Raw genomic sequence first — 13,401 nt, 5'->3', positions numbered from 1 at the left:
ATTGAATGATGGGTCTTTATTTTTCTTTAGTGGCGAATTTTTTTGGACTTTTTTATGTTCTCTATATCGCATTGTAAAGTCAAGTAATAAATATAATAATATAAATGCATTCGCTTCCTCTGTTTGTGTGTCATGTGATCTCATTATCGCTAAAAGGACTTGGTAAGATAATTAATTTAAGCATTGTGATTTGATTGTGTTTGAAAGCCAGAAACTTCTCAAAAAGCCGATGGGATGTCCAATGTTGTTTTCTAGGAACTGATAAATTGAAGCTGGCGTTTAAATTAGTAATAGTCAAGCGACTAGTATGTGCCTATGCTAAAGTATTAAAATCTAGAGTCTCATAAATACATGCATATTTAAGTGAGACTTTGAAGACGAGACACCATCTGGTGGTTTACCATGTTTGATCCCATTTTGATTGTCTTCTAGTGTCGCACTTTCTCTCACTTGTATAGTTTTAATGTTTTAATGGAGTCGCTTTTTCGGAGTGACTGGAGTTTCTCAGGTGGCCACCACCCTCATTTCCTTCATTTTACTTGATGTAGTTGTGAAACTTGAGTGAGAGAGACAGCAAAATAAACAAAGACTGGTCCATTAACTACTTACTGCTAAAACTCTAATAATGAGAGTTGACATAAAACTAGAAATGCTTTTCATTCTCTTCAGACACTTCACATCATCTCAATCTCCACCCTATCAGATAATTTCTCTCCCTTGCGATAATGTGTCCCACTCTAACGGGTTTGAAGCAAGGAGGACCAAGACAATTAATTTCTCTCAGGATTTGGTGCTCGTGGCAGTTGTCACAGAAGAAGAAGAAATGAACATTTGCAGCACGGAGCTCTAAAGATAATTTGATGTTGCAATTCCAGGGTGTGCTTGTTGGTCTGTCCACATGCAGTGAAGAATATTCCATCTGTGGACAGACCAACTCTGGGAGATTCACGTTCTACGTATCCAACTCCAACTTTGTTTTGGGGATTTTAGTTTTTGTTGTCGGGTCCTATCAAAAGTAATCCGGTCGTTTATTACTCTGTGAAAATTGAAGTGCTTCAGGTGAGCAACGGAAGCTTGCCACTTTCTCCTGAGCTGTTTCATATACTTGCAAGCGCGTAGTTTAATGTTTTGTGCAACAAAGCTGCTTGGTGACTCTCTATGTATGTATGTGTGTATGTGTCCTTTTCGGGGTATGGTTGTTGGTGGAAGAGAAAGTTGAAGGGCAATATTAAATTATAGTGCTTAATGTGGTTCACTTGTAGTTGGTCTGAGAGTTGGAGTGAAAGCCAAGGCTATAAAAGGCCAGAGGTAAAAGTATGTACCATGCCAACCAACCAACTTTTTCCCTTCGCTTGAGAGCAGAAGGGACTTTTTATTTTCATTTATTACCGCTTTCCTTTCGATCCTTGCCCTTCTTTGGGTTGCTTTTGTCGGTTATCTTCTTGCTTTGTTCTTGATGAGCTTGGTATCATGAGCAAAGATCACGTCCACTACTGGGTAGGCCAGATAACTATTGCCAATATCCTGGGTCTCGAACTCGCTCTTGTTTGTTGAATGTTGAGGCGCCTGACCTGTGGTTAATACTTGTTTTTTCATAACCGAAGTTACATTTTGATGATACTACTGACTATGAGTACATATTATACAATGCGTCTTTATATTTCCAAGTCGAGAGTTAAATACAATGGAGATGTCATGGTATTCGTTGAATAGAACAAGGTAACTGTACAAAAACAACCTCACTCTCGTTACTTACTCGGAAACCATGTTACGGAGGTGTGGAGAAAGTTGTGCAAATAATTAAAAATCTGACATATTGCGCAATTGCGAAATTTGCATACGTACTTGTAATCTTATATCTTATTATATAATTTACAATAAATGAATACTTTAGTTTTAATGAATATAATGTCATAAATTTACATAGTACCATGTATGAGTTATTTCAAGAATCATCAACTTTTTACGATTAGTCAGGGAAATTTTTGATGACCGGATAGATTGGATTTTAGAAGACGACTAGGATAATATTTAGACTTGAAATTTTATACGAATATTAAAACTAAGGATGAGCCTTCGTGTGGTCGATCAGAAATAAGAACATTATAACATAAGAAAATTTTCTACCCTCCTCAGGCTTATTTCTAGTTAACGACTTGTGTCGTCAGCATTTGCAACGTTTAACAATTTCATCCGGTAAATCCCCAAAAGGCGTCACCCTTACATAAAAGCATCCTAGTTTAAAAAATTTCTTAACGATTTCTGTTAAACGAACTTGATTGTCGTTAGTGTTAGTCCCTGAGTTAATTATTACTTAACAAGATCCGTTATCTCCGTCATTTCAAATTGTCCAATGAGAATGATGAAGAAATAAAATTTTGACCATGCTTCGCTTGTCCTTAATAAACAAGGATAGTCAGTAGGGGAATTTATTGCTTGTTTTGTTGAACACGTTTCAGTTCAGACTATCATATCTAATTGCTAATGTTTGCTAAGACAACTTCTTTTGGGGATGCGAGTTAAAGTCAGTGAAAGCGAGATACTCAAAAATGCCACCTAAAATACGAATTTCTTTTTCTTGGTTGAAACGTTGAGAAACATTTAAAGTACTTTTAGATGCAGCCACTGAGATTAACATACACTTTTTTTATTGTTCAATCGCTTTCACTTTACACATCTAGAGAGAAAGGTTGTTAAATATTACTAGGACATCATAAACGAATAAAATTAACGCCACATTTTGAGCATGTCTTACAAATATTTTTCATTTGGGACCCTTTGTAGTGAAATATACGTCCACATTTATTTATAAAATTATTTCCAAACACATTGCAATAGGCACGTAAATGTATGTAGTACTGGAAATAATCGTCGTACATATGATACCTAAACTTTTATAGCGTCAATCAGTTGACACTTTTCTCTATTTTTCTGGTATCGTGCAACCTAGAGTGGTGGTCCGGTTAGAAAGTATTTTCACTTGGCGTGCTTACAATGTAGCAACTTTCTCAAGCTCAAGTGCACTCTGAAGAAATTCGAAGAAGCAGGAAGAAATTTCGTGGGCGCTTCCGTCCTTCCTGTTGTTGGAGTTTCTTCAAACTCGCATTGTGCTCTTGGTCCGGGTTTGAATTTGGACAGAGTTGAATGAGAAACTGTTGTTGGATGGATGGAATTATATTATGTTCTCGTCTTTCTCTCCACAAATCCACATTCAATGGGGAATCTTGATGCTCAATTTACTTTTAGCAATAGCGAGCTAAAGAGGTCTAAACTGCATTTTGCTAGGATTGGATCTCGATTTAGAGAGAGAGAGAGGAAGCGCTTTGGTAAAGCCCCTTTGTGCACCACGTCTAATTTTTGTGACAACCGGATTTATTTTCTTCTGCTTGGCACACTCTGCTGCTGCTTCTCCCACATGCTCTTGGAATATCAGTTTCCCAGTGAAACTCGTAGGAGTAATAATAATGTTATTGTTACGTGATTTCTAATTCATAACTCATAATGCCACTAAAATAATGGCAAGTTTTTAGTGCTGGATATAGGATTCAGCGTGCGAGTATGATTTATGATTTGGGGGTTCAGTGGGTTGGATGAATGAATGAATACAGTGTGGACGGATACCATACACTTACTAGCTCTGCATGGGTTTATGATACTGCTGGTCATAACGGTAAATAAATCCCCATTTCATCTGCTACTATTAATAATATTATGATGATGGGTGGGATAATGTGATGGAGAGACAATAAATTATTTTAATGTGCTTTATCTGCGATAAAATTAGGTGTGCGTGTCGCAAACACAGAATTTTCTTTTGGATGGGGCATGCAGACTTGCATACATAAAATTTTTAATTAAAATATATAGGCATGTGCTGCTTAGAGTGGAAATGTTTGAGGCGTAAGATTTTTTGAAGTAGTACCCTCAATATTGCTAAGCATATTCGTTCGTGATGGAATGTGTCCGGGTTCTAAGTAGTATCATTCGTCTATAAAATTGGGGATCGATTGTTGGAAGAGCAATCTGGATTATCTATGTATATCCCACAGATTTATTTATAGACATTTTTTTAGATTTTGCATAATGATACGGGAACATATAATTGGCATGCGATGTTGGTAGAGCAAAATTACGAGACCGTCATGATCACGGAATTCTGGCAAAGAATACTTAAATGGAATAGTATTCGTTGTGTGTCACGAGGGTGAAATTGGCATGAACTGTCCGATGTAGTTAAACGAGGATCGAATCCCATGGTCTCAGTTCCAGTTCATGTCACTTGCATTGGTTTTCTTGTTCAAAAGACGCATGATTTATTACCACCATGAGTGGAGGATTTCCATATTATCTATCATTACATATATTTTATACGACTAAAATTTTGGTATTGAAATTACAATATATTCTATAGCAAGAATTTGTACATTTCAAAATCAAGAACAACATATGAGACGTGTTCATTTGCATGTTCGTGCTTTCGTGGGTTGCAGTATGACACGTTTAAAATCTAAAAATCATTTGGTGAAAGTTCTTATGCGAAAGACTGTACGTAGACGTGAGTGGAGCCGGGTTGGTGCAAAAAAGCGAATGAAATATGGGAAGCATCCAACATTATCAAAAGCGGTTTAACATCAATATCAGGAATCAGGAGTTCAAGAAGGGGAAATAATATTCATTCACGAAGACTCCATCCATCCACTCTTTTCTGCCGTGTTCTCCAAACTTGATAACACGTCACATTACCACGCTGTCCATTTGTTATTCTAGAGAGGATATGAGATTCGCTGTTCTGGAGATTTTGATCGGGTCTCACCCATTGTAATGAAAGGGTCACAACTCACGCAGTCTGACTTGTTTCTGTTCTAACGTGACATTCCCCTTTTTTTCTCTCTCTCTTTGCCCTGTAAAGATTTTGCTACGTATCCTTTGGGTTAGCTGCTGAGATTGGATTTGGACTAAACTGATATGAAATGAGATTTTCTTTCCTTTCTTTAGAATTTTCACCGCCACTTTTACTTTACGTACTTTGCTGGGTATTCTGTATTTTTTGTGTTTGTCTAGATTTAGGATTTGTAAGGTATGACTTCCAGCTTATACGTAGAATCACCAAAAGCAGAAAGATTTGAATCTTGGCTTGAATGAGAATCCAATATTCGAATTTGGATTTAGAGTTGAAATGCTTTCTTACGCTGCAGCTTTCTCTCTCTCGTTCTTGCCTGCCTGCCATCATCATCTGCGGATATGAATGAATGGCTTCCTCCTTGGAGCGTGCTAGCAATGCAATATAAGGCGAAAAAGAGAGAGAGGCGGCATAAATCTGAGGTTGTAGGAGTCGAGTCATTCGTGTCGGGTTGAATCCATATCAGAAAGAAAGGAAGTAACAGTTTGACTCGTCGTTGTAGATAGCGCACTGCATGGGCAGCAGTGCTGGATTTCAGCATCAGAGATGATATTTGGACAGGGACAGGGGCACATCTGTGAAGCATTAGATTATACATCCGTCTGCCATCCTCTGTACTGCTGGAACATGGCCTGGATGGAAATCTCACTGAACCAGGAGGGAGATATCTGTGTGCCCTTCCGCCCCGAAAAATCGATACCTGCGGATGCCTGCCTGCCTGCCTGCCTTCTGCTTGCTACCTAAATACTCAGCTACCATGTATCCTACTCGTCCTCTTCTTGCACTTTCCTCATCCGAGAAGCAGTTTAAGTTTAGTTTGGCGGTGGGATGTTGAGTCGTTGAATGTGTTTCAATTCAAGAAGGGAGGAGAGAGAGAGAAGATGACTAAGTGCAATGTACTTTGGCTAGAGAAAGTTAGTAGGTTATGGTTTGCTGATGTATGTATGGCTGGTTAGTTTGTTGTAGTTTATGTTCGTATATAACCAACCTTCCATGTTTTCAAACTTACCCTTTTCGCCCCGTTTTGTTCTTTGGAGGAATTATGTGAAGTACGCACTACGGATTTTGATTTAAGAAGAGAGCAGCATTTTGAAAGTAATTTTAATGTACCGTGTCACCATGTCGTCATTAGGTTGATATTATGTTCTTGCACCAAGGTATATTGTGTATTATTAGGAGTTTGTGGACATGGAACTTTGCAGGAGATGTTTGGAAATGTTTGGAGTGAATCCAATCGTAAGGAAAGTTGTAATGGCGGTTGTTGCGTTGGCTGTGTCGTAACATGGGAAGAGGAACGTGACGATATTATTGTGTAGGTCTTCCAAGTATTAAGAACAATTTTTGAAAACATGAACATGAAGATGGAGGTAGCTGAATGGAATTTAGAATCTTCTTCTTCCCCTCTGTCGCTCAGTCTCCCTTTCCTTTCTCCCTCTTTCTCCTTCCACTCCTGCCTGTCTGTCACTCCATCCCTGCTACTCTTGCTTGGTTGGGAAACTTGCTTCCCTCCAGTTTTATTAGACTCGGGGCAGCATTGTTTGTTGTTGTCCTCGTCGCTTTGTAAGCTCCTGAACTCTCTAAAAATTCTAGTTGGCGACACTAATTACTAATTTGGATGACAGACTTTGGAGTCTTGTTCCTACTTCTTGTCTCATCAAACTCTCATTTTCGTAATGCCACTACTGTACATATATGCATATCGTGCACAGTAGATATTTACCTTAATTCGTTTCTTTTGATCATAAGTATGTAAGCATAATTCTATGGTGAAAGTAATTGGTTGATCACTAGAGGATAAAATTACCCTGTGGAATTTGCCTAAAAACGCGGAGCATCATTACCTAGAAAATGCCAGGAATCCTGTAATTTGTAACTATTGACATTTGAGTCGCATTTATTGAATTTTTGGGAGCGGTTATCATATCCACGCTCTTCTTGATTTAATGTGTTTCTTTAATATCCGCTGTGAGAGAGAGAAAGTTCTACCAATATTAAAAAAACTCTTCTGGCTCGACTTCTTATGTAAACATCTGAGGAAACGAAATGTAGAATCTTGTTCAGCCAGCATATTTTCTTCTTTTCTCCTCGTTTTTGTTGACGTAGGTGGACATACATATGTAATGCATATCTGAAAGTATTTATCTGTAGGACTGAGTAGCAAGAAAGCAGCAAAGGTTTTAAATTGAATAAGAATAAGTTGGCGTATGTTTCGCAACCACGAGTTGTTGGTGGGTGAAAGTCTCCAAGAAAGTGGGGCTTCGAGTTAAGTAGAAATATGTATTACTAGCATTCCTAGGCAGATTCAAAATCTCTTTGGTTTCATAGAAGCAAAGTTGCAATTGGGCATATTATGTACAATTGATCCGAGAGGAGTTTGTCAACTTTGAGTTTGCACTTATTGTGAAATATGTTGGGAATGGTGGTGCTGTTATGAGAGAGGAGAGTGTGAGAGAGAGAGAGGAAGAGATGAATATGATATGATGATGGTTGATGGTGGTGAAGAAGTGGCTTGAAAAGACAGCAAGTAAACCACGACGCATGAGCTTTCCCCACCACCACCGCTAACGAACTCCATTCACTCTCACTCCTCTCTCTCTCTCTTGTATGTGTGACTCTTCTTTCTCCTCATCTTTCGCAACTACGACCACTATCTCGCAATTCCAATCCAATTCGGATCTAATCCCCTCCACCACTCGACGGTCGTATGCCCACCTATTCTGCCCACCGCTTCACTCCTTCGCTCCCTCACTCTTGTAACATTTGAATGCCAGGATTTCTGATTCCATGTAAAATTCAGGCTTGAACTGGTGCATGGATGGGGGAACTTTTACTCCTTATCAAAGAAGAGAAGCTCACCAACACTAATTTGGGCGTTGAGGAGCCAAAATTGCAGTAAAAGTTGGTTAGTTAGTGAGACTTGGTTAGTTAGAAGATGGAAGAGGAGGAAACTTGATTATTAATTTAATCCATTTTGGCAGAGTTGGTTGTCGGGTTGTCGGTGCCTAGCCAAGTTGGTGGGATACTTGGTAAAAGGTTGGCCTTTCTCTAAAGATGAGCTTATGATGAGCCATTCTTCTACTTCCTCCTTTTACCCCTTGTTACTGACCATTGTAAAAAATGCATCGTCTGAGATTCTTACGAAAAAGATGATATGTATGAAGCACGGCACGTTATTTTTGCTTCGTCGTTGAAATCTGACTGCAAATGAAGATATTATTCCTCTTTCATTTTGTCTCATTTATTTGCATGCTATCTAAATCCACCATTTACTTTATCTATACAAACCTAATGAAAAATATAGGCTCGTCCACCCCTTTATTATCATTCATTAATGTGTACTTGCCCTAAAAATGTACTATACAAATATCCTTCGCTTTCTCTAGTTTTTTTTACCCCAGCAATTTTCCCTCGAATTATGGTAGATTAATCAGAAGCACCGTAAATTGTTCATCAAACAGTACTACGGACTGACGGAATTGGTTTACATGTGTACCAGATGGAAAAGAACTGTAGACATAAGAACCAATATAAAAAGCAATAAGTTTTGGTGTGAGGATTAAAACAAAACCCTGCATGTACTGGACGACTTGTTTTCTCACACCACTGTTGAGACGGAAGAAAGACAAGTTTCTTCCGACGTTATTTTTTAGCCTTCACTCCCTCCAGCAGGAAAGAATCGTCCACTAGTTGAATTGACGGAATTGTTCTTTCACTCCGCTTTGCACACTCTTGGGCACATACATTGTAGCCCTGACTGAGAGAAATAGTGAGAAAGAACACCAGCTGGTGGTTGCCTTATTGTATTTTATATTTATTTTGGGTCGAACTGACTTCATCCATATTGCTGATGGCGACGACCTGATGACCTGCCTCCAATAATGCTTCAGCTTTGCAGCCATACATACGTACGTATTTGTACTTGAGTTAGGAAAGGAAATGTACAAGAACAGACAAAGCAAAGTCTCTTTGTGAACACGACTGACTAATGTAAATTGTGCCTGATGGAATTATCAATGAGATAAAACGAAAGGGTTCCCACAGTTGTACATACACACACAAAAAGAAAATAGATGGAATCCTGTCTGATTTGTTAGTTTCGTTGTGTAAGGCAGGCACTCACTTGTCAATGACTCGGCCTGCCTGCCCGGCGTTAATTAATAGAATAATGGAAACTACACGCCAGTCAATAATTTGCTTCAACACTAAAGGTGGGGTTTTTATATTTACGTGATCACTTTGACCAGGCGAGAACGAGTGGCTGGGCGAAATTTTAATTTCGAACTATTAATATAATAACTACACTACATCTGGCAGTACAGTGTAAGAATACAATATGGAAAAGGAGATTTCGGGCTGTATCACATAAACCACAGCCAAAAATAATAACATTTATTAGATAAGAAACCAATGTATACACAAAGCTACCAGTGTGTGTAAGCCTGTTTGGAAAATAAATGAAGACATTGCATTTTTTATCACTCGCTGATGAATGTTAGAGTCAAAGCGAACTCATTACTAATTTTATTTATGGTGAGAAGAGAAAGTTTCGCAAGAAAGTAAATTGGGTTTGGATATTTCCCCGTAAAGAAAAACTTGTTCCATGATACGATAATATGGATTGATAGGTTGTAAGGGATGAAGGAGAAAGTTCAGGTAGCATCGTATGTACAAAACTACAATAAAATGTAGGGTTTGATTTGGGTGTAGTGGATTTACGAACAGAAACATAGCTAAGCCAGGATGGATTTCTAGTGTTTTGCAGGAATTTCCAGAAATGTTGAGTGTTCAATCTTGTCTCTTTTTATTCCTTTTGTATTTGTGTTTCTCCGATGCAGTATGCCGCCCAAGGTGTTGTTATGTTGTGAGATAGCGTGCTGAAGAGATTGCTTCTAGTTGACGTTAGATTCAGGAAATTAATGTTTTGACAAAGTTTGGAGATTAAGGGAGAAACCACTCTGTTTATTGATTAACTTTTTTTTTGTAAAGCCTCTGGGCTTTCATGGCGGTACATGTCAATCCGTAAATTAAAGTGGTACTAGATGAACATAGGAATTTTTTCTTAGAAAGACTGAAAAACGTACAGAAAAATAATGCTTTCAAATATTGCAAGTTTATTTTTAGCAAAAATGTGCTACACTAATTTAAGAATGACTTATTTTCCTTCAAGAAGTCGCGGAATCAAGTGTTTTTAAAGTCAATCTCAACACAAATCCCCAGTCTCTCTTCTTATCCTGTCCTTTAACTACTTTCTCCTCCCAGGTTTTATTTTAGTTTGTAACTTGGTTGAGAAGATGGGGATGTTGGTGGTGTCGGTTGGTTGATGCCACACTTGAGTGAACTTTTCTCCTTTGAGTCACTTTGTTAGTCTTGCTCAAATAAGTTTATACGGACGACGACATGAAAGTGGGGAGATGCGACTATAACTAATGTACTCCTCGCAATACCACCACCACTGGCGCCCACCCACTCACCGGAGACAACACCAGCGCTAACTCTGATATAACTACAAGGTTTATACTTTCTTAGTCAATGCTAGTGTAAAGCCAACTGAAACCATTAAAAGTAATCCTGGTCGTGAACACCATTCTGTTGGAACTTTCTTGCTGCTTAACACTCCCACTGACTAGTGTGTTTCCTTTAAATCAATGTGTTCACACAGTTGGGTTTAAAATTCAAAATCTAAAAATTTGTTTTATTTTATATACATGTGACGTTGGTACGTAGCGGTTGTGTAGGTCATTGCATCTCTGGGATTGCACTCTCTCGTTAAAAATGCAGGATTTTTTGTTTTCCATTGTTTCATAATAATGAAGTGATGCATGTACGGTCTGATAGGCAATAAGGGAGAAAGCTTTATTGTCAGCCTTCTTCAGCAACCCCAAAGAAAAAGCTTTCAATTCTCTGCTGCAGTTCGTTTGTCACGTCTTCTTTATTTTACTTGCTGACTCCACCACATACAACTCCTCGTCTTGCATGCAGTTCTTCGTGTTGGGCTTAATGGAAACACCCCGTGGTTCGTAACATACGTATACATAAATCCCGAACGTTTGATATACTTTGTAGTTCTCTCAGCAGGAGGAATTGTGCTTGATTGGATTCAAAGGATTCTTTTTCGTTTGATTTAGTTTCACTTACATTTCTATTTGCTATAGCTTGCAACGGCTAACATGTTGAGAACTCATGTTGCTTTCTTCTTGTGGCTGGACAATCGATGTATTTATTCAGAAAGGAAGTCATAAACTTGTAATAATTTTGAATATTTATCAATGCGTGATACGTGTGAAAGTAAAAATAGTTATCATTATTTAATGGCGTTGCGTTTTTCTTGCCCGAGTATGTGGAGGGAGGATGAGAAAGAAAATGCATTAGCTGACCAAACGGAGATACATAAATGTTGGGCTAAATGGCCATGTTCCATGTGTGTCTTTCTCTTCCGCTTCTTAGACAAGGAAATTACCTACAATGGTGTATCACCACTTATTTTCTCGTTCAGCACCAAATACACAGACATTTATCTGTTCCGTTCCATATGCTCTCAAAAAGATCAGACTTCTAGGTTGCTCAACTCGGCTGCCGTGGTTTTGCAAGAAGAAGAATTATTGTTGGGTAATAGCTTTATATTTCACTCTTGAGGTTACTCCGTCCCGTATTTTTCCCAACCCCATACATACTCGTGGATAAAATTAATTGTTTATTGATTGCCCGAAATAGACAAAGTCCTGCACGTTTTCTGACGCACAGTTATCATATTTCCAGAGGGTAATTTGGGGCAATTTGTAATTATTACAGTGTGCACAAGATTGGAGAAATTATACATAAACTCTGTCTTGACTTGCGATATTATTGCCATTAATAAGAACGGCTAGCAGTTGCTGCAATTAAACTGTTACCAGTGTATGTAACTACAGATGCGACATATTTATATTTCACCGAGAATTTTCCTAATGCAGTATTCGAGTTTGTCTGGATTGCGGAAATACAGAGATATGTATACATAGACTGTGCATTATATTTATAGTTCGGATACATAATTGATCCCGTGATCTCTCAATGCCATGTTTCGTATTGCTGCTCCTTATCAATACTTGCAGACGCTTGGGTTTACTCTAAATACATACGAATGCGGCAGCAACAAGCTCAGAGTGAAAGCGAGAATTGAGCGGGATTTGGGAAGGAAATGATGAAAAATTAAGCCCCTTCTGTCTGTCAGACTCGGTTTTGTTCATGCACGAACGCACATGTAATATTTGTATTTCTAAATGATTTTATTCTTTTGATTTGCAGCCGTCGAAACTGAACGTGTACAAGAATGATAATGAAAGTTTTGATTACACAAATCCTAACCTTGGTAAGTCACCGAACATTTCAATCCAATTCCACTATCCAATAACTGTGTATATGCATGTTACTCCTATGTTCAATGGCACGAAAAAGTTCTTTAGAGTACAAAAATATGTGTATAAAGACGTTGGAAAAATCCTGCATGTATGTTGTGTGTAAATTACCCCATCTTAACTTCACGTGCATCTATAAAACACAAACCAGAATACAATTTCTTATAAATCTTGGTATTATTGTGTTCGCAATATACATTACGTACTATTTCTATGACTGTTTTAACAAAGACGAAATCCGCTTTCTCCAACCAACTCACCACAATCTACGGTATGACAAATCCTGGACGATACTTTTTTGCAACTTCCTTGATGCTACACATTGTATAATCTCAGATTTCTGCTTGGCATAAACCCGGTCATTTGGTATGTTTTTTTAGTCCTGGACAGTAAGAATCTAATCAGACATGATGCAAATGTTTTTTTACAACTTTCACCACGAGCCACGTCTTTCGGTTCTTAAGACGCTACTTTTATTCGATTTAAATAATTATTAGCATATGTTTGCACGACATTAGCATCGTCTTGGGGCCTTTTGCCATACACATGTTCTCTCTGAGTGCTTGGTTGACCGTCTTAGGCGCAACCTTAATCTGAAATCGCATTCTGTTCAAGGGACGGAGAGGGGTTCATGAATTCGCACATTGAGTACATTCGTACTTTCATCTTCTTTAGCGCGTCCATACCGGTTTACCAGAATATTTTGAGTCATAAATATTCTTTGTGCCGTTGCTCCAGAAACTTTAACAATTTAAAAATCTCAAAAATTCGGGAGCATTCGAAATTTTAATTTTGTATATGGCACTTATGTATGTATTATCGTTGAAATTAGTTGGAAAGTACGGCTGGCTGCAACGAAACCATTTCAGAGTTTTAAGTACGGACTATATAAGGAGATATAATAGCTACGATGAGCAGGCAAGGAAATACGTTTAATTTGGGAATTTGTTCAGTTTTTTGTTACTGTCGCATATAAGCACGAAAACCTTTTAATGAAGAAATTGAAGCCATTATTGTTCAAGTTTTTCTTTCATTCTATGAGCGAGTAAATTGTTCTAAAAGTCGTCACGACGATGCTCAACATTCCAGTAAAGGAACAGGAAGCAA

At 38.2% G+C, this 13,401-nt stretch overlaps 1 protein-coding gene across 3 annotated transcripts in view; it reads left to right on the top strand.

The window, feature by feature from the left end:
- LOC110842705 (heterogeneous nuclear ribonucleoprotein L) overlaps positions 1-13,401 on the top strand; it is a 71,243-nt gene that overhangs the window by 35,082 nt on the left and 22,760 nt on the right. For all 3 annotated transcript variants that reach the window (XM_022088494.2, XM_022088491.2, XM_022088493.2), the window contains one exon: positions 12,185-12,248. In XM_022088494.2, the coding sequence (XP_021944186.1) occupies positions 12,185-12,248 (64 nt within the window). The remainder of the gene's footprint in view (positions 1-12,184; positions 12,249-13,401) is intronic.

The sequence above is a fragment of the Folsomia candida genome, unplaced genomic scaffold (genome assembly GCF_002217175.1).
Source record: "Folsomia candida strain VU population unplaced genomic scaffold, ASM221717v1 Fcan01_Sc002, whole genome shotgun sequence".
NCBI classification, from domain to species: domain Eukaryota; kingdom Metazoa; phylum Arthropoda; class Collembola; order Entomobryomorpha; family Isotomidae; genus Folsomia; species Folsomia candida.
The sequence above is the reverse complement of the archived record's forward strand: the minus strand, read 5'-3'. Positions and strand labels throughout refer to the sequence as shown.